Below are 13,236 nucleotides of genomic sequence, written 5' to 3'. Positions count from 1 at the left end.
TCCTTGGACATGTTCCCCTTGAATACTAAGCAGACAGTCATTAACTGCAGTGATCTCAGATGACTTTTTCTCTCTCCGAGGATTCTTAGATTGATAGTGACTGACGATTGTTAATATGTGTGTATTGATTTTATAAATTTTGTTAAAGTTTTGTATCGGTTCTTGCGTGTTTTAATCTAAATGTGATGATAGAACATGAAGAAGATATATATGGACTAAAAAGGCACAAAGTTCAAAATTCAACTTTACACAAATCTCATACTGTATTTTATGCATTCCAAAATTATAACGACGCTCTTGATTTCGAATGAGTCAACCTCGGATGAAACGAATACTTTTTGTCTACCCTTTCGACTTCGACTCAACGAGGTTCGATTATTTTCTGTTGAAGCTTTACTCACATTAAGTTATTTTTTCTTGTGTGCCTAATATACATGTATGTTGTGTTTATTTGTAATACGATTTTTGGTTCTTTACATCACCCCTCTATCGTCTTGCTACATGTACATTGTACCTACAGACTATAAGTATTTTTGACAAATGAAGTGTATTTCATATATGAACAAACCCCGATTGGTAACAAGATTTATTTTTAATATTTTATGTATTATATTCTCAGATATTTACTCGATAACTGTTTATAACGTGTCTTGATGTTGTAACTTGGTGTTGACAAACATCTGAAAAAGTCAAATAAAAAACAGAATAAAAGAATAAAAGGTACAATAGTTATCAAAAGTACCATACTTATAATTTAATACACCAGAAGCGCGTGTTGTTTACATGAGACTCATCATTGACGTTCAGATCAACCCATTCAAAGTTTTATCGAATAATAAGTCTTTGTCTCAGCTCTATAAAAATCAGACCTGACGCATATGGTTATTGGAAAGGTAATCCGAAAGGTGTCAACTGATATAACGCCTACATACAGGTAACCAACAATCGTATTTTACGTGGATTTAACTGAATTGTACTCTGAATTCCAATAAGATCGATAATATTAAGTAAATAATAAAATTACTCACAATATACAGTTAGTTGATATCGTCTATTGGGAATTCCTCCGTGAATTCGTCTGCTGGGAATTCCTCATTGGATTCATCTGCTGGGAATTCCTCATTGGCCTTGTCTTTATTTGACCTCTTACAGATATGGCATTTGCATTTCCTTTTTATCCAGCCTCTTCCTCCGCAGCGTCCAATTAGACAGAGTTTCCTAAGGCAATGGAGTCGACACAAAGTAGGAATTGGACAGCCATAATTAGCTTCAGTTACTACAATATGTATATTTATATATATATGATTGAATAAGATCATATCTGTTTCCCAAATTCAATTCAAAACTACAAATGTTATCATTTGAAATCATTCTTTCTTGAAAATCCATACAAATAATTTTGATACAAATGTATATTTCATTGATGTAAATAAAGGCAACAGTAGTATACCGCTGTTCAAAACTCATAAATCTATGGACAAAAAACAAAATCGGGGTAACAAACAATCTAATTAAAAACCGATCTCTCATCGCTCCTGTTTCTGATATGTCGCGTGGCATATCAGAAACAGGAGCGATGAGAGATCGGTTTTTAATTAGATTGGGTAACAAACTAAAACTGAGGGAAACGCATTAAATATAAGAGGAGAACAACGACACAACATTAAAATGTAACACACACAGCAACGGACTAAGCATTAAACAAAATCCGATGAGAATAACCAATATAACATCAAAACCAAATACATCAATTTGGGATAGAAAAGTACCGTGACACGTCTTATAGTAATGTGAATTTACACTCAAATATAGGAGAAAACAAACGACACAACGGAAGCACAACGTAAAAATGTAACACACACAGAAACGAACTATGATATAACAATGTCCATTTTCCCGACTTGGTACAGGCCATTTTTAAAGCAAAAATGGTGAGTTGAACCTGGTTTTGTGGCATGCCAAACCTCGCACTTTGATGGCATTGTTAAATATAACATTAAAATGACAACATAATAATACAGGACTACAATACAAATAAATAGGAGAACGTAAACATTTCCGCTTTAACGATATGAAAAAATAGTTGGTTGGCGAATTCGTTTTTGTTATGTAAATCATTTAAGTTGAGTAATGTATGAAAAAAATAAAAAGTTTGTGTTTGCAGCGTTACACTTTAACGAGGTTACGATTATTTTTGTCGTTTTTTATCCCATTTTGAACTACATAATTATTGAGACTTATTGTGTTCCTCCGTTAAAAAATGAATATGATGATTCCTTATAATTTGTTCATATTCTTAAAATTGACATGTTTACAGCAATAAAAAATCATTTTGAATCCAAATTCTGTCTACGGATTTTCTAGAACATGAACATTCTCATAATTATTTTCAAATCGAAATTTTTTTACAACAATAATATTATTTTTAATAAAATTTCTGTGGATAATTTTCGTTGAGTTTGAAGTTCATTCTATATATTTTAGATTTGTTCACCAATCTTTAAATTGACTTTACATCTGGTATAACAAATGTTACATTTATCATTATTTGATATTCAGATATTCTGCCTTATTCACTTTTACTTAACTTTTGTTAAACAAATTCAAATTTTGAGTATTTTCGTTTTTTTTATAAATACTCATTTAATAGTTCTATATTGCAAACTATTTATACGATTCATCCGATCTCTTGAAATAAATCACAACTGTAATTCTATTAATAAATGTATTTAATTATAACTTTATTTATTTATCTTAACATCTTTTTTAAAGCGCTTGCATTAATACACATTTTTCTTAAAGTATATCTTGTGTATAATTTTTTGTGAACACATTTAAAAAATACAGGGAACAATTCTTCAAATCAATTAAAACTTGCATAAATTATTCGATTTTCTATATTTTTCGTTATTATTGTGTAGTTAGCCAAAATATAAAATTAACAGTTCTATTGTGGAAGTAAGGAATACAAATAAAAAAATCCGCCTATACTTTATATAAAAACTGATATTTAATAATAAAAAAAAACATCTATCTAATAAGTAAAGATTCGCCGTATTGAAGATCTATTTTTCATTTTAAAAAGTAGTTGTTTAAGGCAAACAATGCGTCTCTGTAGGGAAAATATGTTGCTTTGTAAGAAAGATTACACCTAATTTCAATATGGTTATATAAATAATGATAATGATTTCCAAAAAATGTCATCAACATATTTGGAAATAACCAATCAAAACAATTCACATTTATGAATTTGCAGATAAAACTTTTCAGCAAAGTGAGACCTGAATAAGTTTTAACAATGTCTACGAAACAAAAATGCATGTTTATTTGAAATAAATTAAGAAATTAACGAGAGGTGAAACACCTTTAAAATACGACTGCACCAAGCAGACACTTTGAACGTTGCGCTTGGTAAACGCGGGTGTCTCGTAATCTTACCTGAGAGATATGCTGCACAAAAACAGATCAGTAAACCAATGATTGCTGCTTTCATATTGGCAATGTTCTTGGCAAACTTTAAATAAAAAAGGTTGCATTTAAAACTAAACATGCTTGTATGACATATTCCCGATTTCCATTCTCAATTTTATTGTGTCTGTAGATAAATTGGTGAAAATCATTTGAGTGTGCATTCGAATGGCGGGAGATTAGTGCATAGCAGCAGACGATTATCTATCGATGCACCCGGTCTCTCCAACTTTTTGAGTTCATGCAATTCCCGCCAATAGTTTCATAACTTAATCTTACTTTAACCTCAACAGTTTTTGGTGGGGTTTGTGTTCCTAAGTTTTTAGTTTATTTATGTTTTGTGTTGCGTTCTGTTATTTGTCTATTTGTCTTTTTCTATTTTAGCCAAGGCGTTGTCCGTTTATTTTCGATTTATGAGTTTGACTGTCCTTCTGGTATCTTTTGTCCCTCTTTTTCTTTTATCGATTAGCGAGATTTAAAATACTGTTGATTTAAATATCGTCTTGGTACCTGTTTTGACGCGGACCAGAAATGACGCACCGATTTAGTTTTCGGTTTTATATTTCTAAACAAAAGCCGTGACGTCATCAAGATTTACCGTTCCATAACATGTTGGTGAAGGTCATCTGACTACAACAAAGATGCCTAAAGCTCTGCCCAGAAATGTTATTATTGCTTGAAATATTAAAGATAATGCAATTTCCGCCATTTTATTAAGGTCAAAAACATTCTACCCTTCCCTGGATGATTACCAGTCCTACATCCTCTTTGGCCAATAAAAATATGTAACCGCATGCTTCCCCATTTTGTGTTTTTGAAATCACATGACTGTCATGTGATATGGTTTTACATTTAAGCGGGAATCACAGTAGAACAAATGATCGTCGCTTATATGATTTTCTATGGTTTATCGATTTTTTTTCATTTAATGTATGAGGTAAACATTGATAAATGTATTGTTGTCATTAGTGTTTTATGAATGCATTTACTTTTTATTTTCAAATATATAGAATATATATATCAGTTTCATAAATTTTGTATAATTTTATAATAAAATTGAAAGAAAAAAAAAATAATTAAAAATTTTGTTCTACTTTCCCTATGATCATTAAAGTGTATGAAAATTTCAAAATTTGTAAATAAAATAGAATTTGTTGAACAGTGTTAACTATAAAGAATCCAGATTGAAGCAATTTTTCGATTATTAGGTACGAGCAAGTGTTTTTTACTGGTTTGTTTACAGTGCGTCATTACTGGTACCCATCATTTTTTGACATTCCGTTTGTAATGTTAGCAAACATGATTTTTATTGCTTTTAATGTTTCAACTATCTACTGTTTAATGATTGAAATATATTAACAAGTAATCAATCTTTTATTCCATTCCGTTTTTCTACTTCTTTTAAATGGTTGATTAAATGCAGAGACAAATACAACGTTAGGTGCGTCATTACTGGTTCCTCTGGGATATCTATGTATTATAATAAAGAAAAATAATTCGACTCACCCTTTAATATTTTGCAGATGATTTCAATGTTTTAGTTATTAGTTTAACGCATTACAAAGGTATATACATGCCAAAAAACAAACAACGGAAAACAAACAACGGAAAAACTATTCTCATCCGTGTTTTCCGGTTTACTGCGATAATGTATTTGTTTTTAAATAGTCATTGAAATTTATTTATAATACTTTATTGTTTTGGTTTAGTTTTCATTCTAAAACGATTAATTATATTTGAACTTCGGTGAATTGCTTTACTCTCAACTTTCAAAATGAAGTAAGAAAATGTTCTATTGTTGTTAAATTAAAGCGGCAGTATGTTATCGATGTTCAAATCTAAGAACTAGAAAGGTAGATACAAACTCAAGCAACAAACAAAAACTGAGGGAATCCAATGACACTTTTCTGGAATATTGTATAAATCAGAGTAAAGCAAAGGAGAACCTCATAAAAGTGTGCAGTTAACTCATTTATAAAGATAACAGTTCGCTTACTTCTGTAGGTTGTAAATTTCTTAATTCAGAAGCATTTTTTTTTCATATTGCAATATATAAGTTAAGATTGGTAATGAAAAAAGAAAAAAAATCAATATTTATTTATTTATAAGTAAACTTCTTAGCATACTTCGAGGTGTTATGTAAATGTCAGAAATAAAATCATCTTCTCTTGCAATGTACTGTTCAATAATTAGTACTCAATGATTCCTCGTTTCAAGTTTAATACAGTATACACATAACAAATAATTAAAAATAATTAATTCATAAAAAAGACAAAAAAAGCTTCCAGTTAATTTAATATATGAACTCTTGTTTAATTTTAAATGATTTATTCCTTTGTTATTTTTATGCGTTTGAATTTTAATTTTAATGTGTACACATGTTTTATTTATGTGATATTGTTATTTGATGAATATTCATGACTATTTTAACATATTACAGGTTTATATTATAACCACTGGGTCGTTACTTCTGATTGTTCCAAAGTCATTCATAAGAGTACAATATACTAAATATTCATTGTTTTTGAAGTGTCAGGATAAAGGTTTTCTGAAATATGTACAAACATTAGTTTTGTTGGGTTGGTTTTTTCTATTTGTTGAATTTTGTTTTGAAAGCATTTTTATAGTTTTTCTAATATTTTTCACAATTCTTTTAGATTGAATAATTTTTGCGCTTGGAATACTTGTATTATAAACAACTAGTATATATTTGTTTAGGGGCCAGCTAAAGGACGCCTCCGGGTGCGGAAATTTCTCGTTTCATTGAAGACCTGTTGGTGACCTTCTGCTGTTGTCTGCTCTATGCGTCAAAGTTGGAAACTCAGAACTTTCATATTAACGTAGTTATATATATGCATCTAATTGTCTTTTTCATTAACAAAATGTTCATATTGTTAATTATGTTCTCTACAGTTTTGTATACCTTAATGTATTAATATAAATTTCATGTTACTTACACATGATAATGTTGTAATTTAAATGTGCTATAGCATAATTGTGCTTATTGCAATAAACGTATTTATCTTATCTTATCTTATGGTCGAGTTGTTGTCTCTTTGGCACATTCCCCATTTCCATTCTCAATTTTAACAATAAGAAGATATGGTATGATTCCCACAATGAAAACTCTCCATCTGAGACCTAATGACATAGAAAACACGATTATTGGTCAACAACTATGATTTTTGTAGGCTTGAAATACAAAATTGTTCAAATCGTGTGAGCATATTTTGATCCCTTTCACACCCATTTTTAAATATTGAAAAATTGGAAAACACCTTAATTTTTTTTTAATTTATCAAGACCCCCTTAACTTCTATCCCTTCCTTTATTTTAAAAATGACAAGTTCCTACGTAAAAAATTTAGGGAGCTACCATTTGATTTTTATGGGGGGGCTAGGATGAAAAATTTTGTCCTGCATTTTTTTTTAGCTGTAATCTCTGTCCTGCCTTTTTATTTTTCACTCTGTTCGGTCCTGCCTTTTTTTTTTAGTTTATCCTGACTTTTTTTTACCTAAATTGTCGTCCTGACTTTTTTTTTTTTTTGCAAGTGTCTCATCCTGCCTTTTTTTTCTACTCAAAACTCCTGTCCTGCCTATTTTTTTAAAATTTCATCCTAGCCCCCCATTAAAATCAAATGGTAGCTCCCTTACGGTAGAAAGTTTATTCATAGTGAACACCCCTCCCTCCCTCCACAAGAATATATGAACGAAAGGTTCCTTAGTAAAACTGAATTTCAAATTCTTACAATTTTGCCTCTAAGTATTATTTAATGAAAATGAAGAGTTATGGACACTTTTCTCCTTCAATCCGATAGACAGAGTATAACACATAATAACATATTTCAACTACGTCTAAAGTCTATGCAAAAAAGATTCGATTAACATTTTTTTTTTACAATTTTAAACATATAATTTTTATATTGAACTAAAAGTAAAAGAGGACTTATTGGTCCATTGGGCCGGGTGTATTATATATGTAATTATATTTTGTACAAATTTATATATTTATGCTGACTTACACATATGTCACTATAATAAACAATTTACTTACTTACTTTATAAACATTAAATGTTAAGTACAAACCATCCGGTCATAAAACACCCTATATTTCTCAAAAAAGGTCAGTGGGTTAGTAAAAGGATGTCCGAATACCGGCAAAGGAAAAAACAAAGGGAAATATGATAGGATCTAGTTGAACTCTATTTTGCGGTCTCATTTCTTGAATAGTATAACATGTATATGTTCGAGACCATATGAGTACGGTCTGCCTAATATTAAGAAGTTGGTCAAGTTTGTTAGATACAAATGTATATTACAGACCAACATAACTTTAATCTCAAATTAATATAAAAATTTCAATTGTATAATTGAAAATTAATATTTTAACTATTTGAAAAAGTCACGATATTTTTTGAAATATGTTATTTTCCTTTTTCATCCTCTTCTTTCGGCATTTAGGTCAGGTTTTGGTTGCCAAACTGCACTTATTAAAATAATAGAAGACTGGGAAAAAACTCTGGACGAGAACAAATTTATTGCTGCAATTGTAATGGAAATATCTAAAGCATTTGATTGTTTACCTCACGATTTACTTTTACTTAAATTGGAAGCATACGGTCTGTCTAAAAATTCTCTAAAATATTAAAAAGTTATTTAGAAAACAGAAAACAACGAATTAAAATTGGAAGTTCTTACAGCGAATGGTATCGTATGTTTAAAGGCGTACCACAAGGGTCAATTCTTGGTCCAGTTCTTTTCAATGTCTTCATAAATGACATATTTCATTTTGTACAAAAAAGTACCATTTATAATTATGCTGATGACAACACTGTATCATACAGTGATCATAATTTAGATAAAGTTGTTGAAAGTTTAGAAACTGATAGTTTAAATCTAATAAACTGGTTTTCTATAAATTTAATGAAGGCTAATCCTGACAAATTCCAGGCTGTAGCCATTGGGGAAAAAACAAGTAAACATAATTTGATATTTAATTTAAATGGAAATAAAATTTCTTGTGAAGAAAATGTTAAACTTCTTGGAATAACTATAGATTTGGACTTGAATTTTAACAATCATATTTCTGAAATATGTAAAAAGGCATCAAGACAATTAAATATTCTAAAACGTATGGGTAAGTATTTAAACAGGCTAGGTAGGTTAACAGCATACTACTCATTCATACTTTCGAACTTTAACTTTTGTCCAGTAATTTGGCACTACTGTAGTGAAAAAATTTCTTTTAAAATGGAAAAAAATCAAGAAAGAGCTCTAAGATTCATTTATGAAGATTATGATATTCCTTACGAAAAATTGCTAGAAAAATCTAAATTACCATCTTTAAAAATAAGAAGAATAAAAACAATTGCAATAGAAACATTTAAAATAATTCACCAAAAAGTCCGAGCTACCTTCATGATTTGATTGATATAAAAGTTAACAAGTATGATTTAAGATCACAGGAAACAGCAGTACTCCCAAGAGTTCGAACTACTAAATATGGCTTCAGATCTTTTCGCTATAATGCTGCACAAATCTGGAATGAGCTACGGAACCATTGTCGAGTGGAAACATCTTTCGACCAATTCAAAAAATTGGTACAAACATGGTATCCAAGTAACAGCTCATGCCAGTGCAGTGCATGCATATAGTGTTTATGCCTGTTTTATTTTACTTTTTATTTTCTGTGTGAATATTTGATTTGTGCAATCTTATTATTAACTTGTGCTATGTTTTAAGTGTACTATATGCTTTTAACTTATATATGACATTATGGTATCTTACTATGCATTATATGTTTAAAATTGTGTTTTTTTCATGACTTTTGTATGTGTGTATTGTATTTGTGTGTGTGTGTATTGTATTTTGTTTTAAGTCGATTTGAAAAGCTAACTAGAGCTTGTGTTATGTAGTTTATTGAATATCGACTCTAAATAAAACTTCGAATCTTGAATCTTGAATCTTGAATCCTGTATTTATCAGGTCAGTAATATAATACTAATACATTAATTGAATCTGCTCACTGAAATGAAGTTATCGGCAGTAAACATTAAATTGTTACATTTTTTTCTAACCGTCTGCACTTGATCCCCTTTCTGTCATCCCATAATAAAAAGATGGGTTAAAATATTTATTTTGATGGTATAAATGAAGGCAGCACTTCTAATGGATCGTGACTTGTTGCGTCGACAGAGTACGCGACTATGCTTTATGTTGGGGTTTTTTTTGGGGGGGGGACGGGGGCGGGGGGATTAAACAAAACAACATATGGATACCATACATGCTTCGAGAAAACCTGCAAAATCTGAGACACCAAACTATCCATCCCTGCATATGGTCGTTCTTCATATCCAACAAACAAACAGAAAACGTACTGACTTGCAGTCATGAAACTAATATTGAATTGTACTCAGAATTCCAATTAGATCGATAATATCAAGTAAACAATAAAATTACTCACTATATACAGTTAGTTGATATCGTCTATTGGGAATTCCTCCGTGAATTCGTCTGCTGGGAATTCCTCATTTGATACGTCTGCTGGGAATTCCTCATTTGATTTGTCTGCTGGGAGTTCCTCATTTGATTCGTTTGATGGGAAATCCTCAATGACCTCACTGCATGAACGCATGCGTTTACTAACATTTAATTTTCAAATTCCTTTCTACTTAAGTTTAGAAATATACTTGAAATTTAAGGCAAATTATACTACAAGTTTGTCAGAAATTATTGAATTGCTTCGATTTGAAAATTAATTCACATTAAAGTAAATTTACAATACAATATATTTCAAGTTTATCAGAATTTATAAAAAGTTTTTTAGTTGGAATTGAATAACGAATAATGCGAAATTTAAAATATTTTCTACTTCTAATTTATGAGAATTTAATCTGTTATGTTTTTTTGCAATTTAAAGTCTAGTTAAATTACATTTTACCCCATCTTTAATGAGAGTTATTTTTATAGTATACATATAGTTAGGAGTGGTTTAAAGCAAATTAGCAAAATATAGCATTAATTTTATATTCAAGTTATTCTATTCTTTTTTCTTCTTTGATTTGTTCACTGAATTATCGGATAACGAGGAAAGTTACTAAACATAACTTTTGTGCAGACATTTGAGACAACAGTTATTTAATCTGAGGTTGGATATATCGGCTAAGTAATAAATCATTTATTTATTTAAAAGACTATGTTTGGGGGTCAAATTTCAAGAAGTTGATACTAATTCTTTACTCCCCTTTCCATTATTATATATATATAACTTCTTTTACATTGCAAATTCCTATTTTCCTCGTACATAATTTAACAATTTTGGGGTTATTAAGAAATAAGGCTTTTATTTTTCTCAATTTAATTGTTTCATAGTTTTCATGTCGGGGCTTATTGTAGCCGACTATACGGTATAGGGTTTTTCTCATCGTTGAAGGACGTTCTGTACGGTTGCCTATAAATTAAATCCACTTCATCTGAATTTTGGTGGATATATATATATATATAGAGTTTAAAACTTAGTTGTCTCATCGGCAAATATGCCACATCTCCTTATTTTATAAACATCAAATATGGTGTATTATGCTATTAAACTGTTTAATCATTCGTATATTATTCGTCATTATTTATATTCCTTTGCATTATCAGTATAGTCAGGATATTTAAATTTTGCAATAAATTAGCATATGTTGTAATTGTTTACCATACCTCTGGTTTTGCTTAGTATGAATCCAAAATTGTATCCTTATGTTCGTAGAGTTTACCTCCCTTTGATTACAAAAGATGCATCCAGGGGAACTAACTGCGCTGCATTTACAACAACGTTTTATTTGGTTATTCTTAAATATTAGATACATGCTAATTGGTTAATTTACCGTTTATATCTTTCTATTTACTACCACAACAACGCCAGCACATAAACGAATTTGTAATATACAATCAAGGTTAAAAAAATAGAAAAGGTAAAATACTGTAAAATGTTAAGGACATGGCTGTTTTCCTAAACAGATCATATATCTAGTATCTGTTTATGTAAACAATACAATTGAAAGAGTCTGGCCAATCTTTGAATTAAGAAGCAGAAGAAAAATAAAAACATGAAGCAACTGTAAGATATAATAGTGCCCTGTGAAAATGTGTCCACCTGGACAGTTTTTCATTGAATTTTGGTATTAAATAATGTCCATTGCCATGAAATATTGTCGCTTAAGTGGACATATTTTTATAGTCCGAGATTACTCTGACGTCCAACGGCTGTTTTGCCAGACAAGCTGGGGCCGTGGGACGTCAGAGCTCGTCCCATATCAAAAAGTGGATATTTGCCCACCCAAAATATATGCGCTGCTTCGTCGCTTCTGATGCCGACTGACGGCCTTGGAATTATATAAATCGGGCATCAATCTGTTCATTTTTCATTTATCTCTTCATTTATGTAAGTTTCACCTACCTGCCAACCTTTATTTTTCCATATTTTAACAGTTTTCACAGTGACCCATCGATGTCGGCATTTTGCCTTTCATTTTCAAAGATAATCACGTGACCACGAGAAAACAGTGATGATTTATGCAAATGACCATAATGTAACACCTCCTTCATTTACGATGCAAGTTATCTAAATGTCCGAGAGCTTCCGATTGTAACGTGGTCGGAACTAAATGCTTCATACCGATCTCCTGTAAAGGAGGTGAAAAATCGTGGTTGGCTACTAAATGTTAAACATCGATCTCCTATGAAGGAGGTGAAAAAAATATAAATATTTGCATATTTTGAATCTCGAGACCACGAACTCTCTCGTAACTTGACGTCCATTTGAAAGTGAAAGCGAAATTGAAAAAGCACGGTCAGAATATACGTAAATAATAAACTAAACGAAAACAAGAAAACCCAAGGACTTGATATTGACTTTGGATGGGAACGTCAAAGATCCGGTTAAAACATATCAACAATCCGCTTATATAACTTGGACAGTGTTGGAACAATCGCCGATGTCGGATTTATGACAATGACTGCTCAATACTTATCTGACATAAAACATACGTCAAGTGCTTGTTTCTAATTGTTCTTACTATAAATATTATCTGAATCAAAGATTGTAATCATACTTGTAACATAAAATGTTTTTACGTTATAATATTTGGAGTGTCCATAAAAAGAAGATATGTTGGATAAACGTTTCTGCTTTAAAAAGCCTCAATCTGAAAAGTCACACACTTTTGATCAAACGGTTCTATAGCGTGAAAATGCGCTAATGTTCAATCTAGAAGTAGAATCAGAATAATTTCACTGATCTGACTTCTGACTTCACCATGCGTGATTGCGTATGTTATAGTACTATTTACACATTCCTGGGCATTGCCTAGATTTGCGTTATACTCTAATAAAATTGAGAATGGAAATAGGGAATGTGTCCAAGAGACAACAACCCAACCATAGAAGAAAAGACAACAACAAAAGGTCACCAACAGGTCTTCAATGAAGCGAAAAATTCCCGCACCCGAAGCCGTCCTTCAGCTGGCCCCTAAATATTATCTAAACACGAAAGCAGTGCTAGGTTCATCCTAGTACTATAACCTAGCCTTATAATACTGAAATGTTAACTGCTTCGACAGTTTACCGTACCCTTTTGGGTAGTCCGAGATTACTCTGACGTCCAACGGCTGTTTTGCCAGACAAGTGGATATTTGCCCACCCTAAATAGATGCACTGCTTCGTCGCTTCTGGTGCCGACTGACGGCCTTGGAATTATATAAATCGGGCATCAATCTGTTCATT

General features: G+C 31.0%; 1 protein-coding gene across 4 annotated transcripts; it reads right to left on the bottom strand.

Moving 5' to 3' along the window:
- Positions 1-573: 573 nt before the first annotated feature.
- Positions 574-11,934, bottom strand: LOC139491301 (uncharacterized). 4 transcript variants are annotated; one of them, XR_011656514.1, is made up of 4 exons: positions 11,912-11,934; positions 3,439-3,514; positions 1,029-1,276; positions 574-680 (listed from the first exon to the last, which is right to left on the bottom strand). XR_011656514.1 is itself a non-coding variant. In XM_071278918.1 (4 exons), the coding sequence occupies exons 1-3, from the start codon at positions 9,857-9,859 to the stop codon at positions 1,038-1,040; spliced, it is 423 nt and encodes a 140-aa protein (XP_071135019.1). In that variant the 5' UTR covers positions 9,860-9,874; the 3' UTR covers positions 574-680; positions 1,029-1,037. The 4 variants fall into 4 exon arrangements, 1 of the variants encoding a protein (XP_071135019.1); XR_011656513.1 differs by lacking the exon at positions 11,912-11,934 and adding an exon at positions 9,932-10,078; XR_011656512.1 differs by lacking the exon at positions 11,912-11,934 and adding an exon at positions 4,975-5,103.
- Positions 11,935-13,236: the final 1,302 nt, after the last annotated feature.

The sequence above is a fragment of the Mytilus edulis genome, chromosome 10 (genome assembly GCF_963676685.1).
Source record: "Mytilus edulis chromosome 10, xbMytEdul2.2, whole genome shotgun sequence".
Classification (NCBI taxonomy): Eukaryota; Metazoa; Mollusca; class Bivalvia; order Mytilida; family Mytilidae; genus Mytilus; species Mytilus edulis.
The sequence above is the reverse complement of the archived record's forward strand: the minus strand, read 5'-3'. Positions and strand labels throughout refer to the sequence as shown.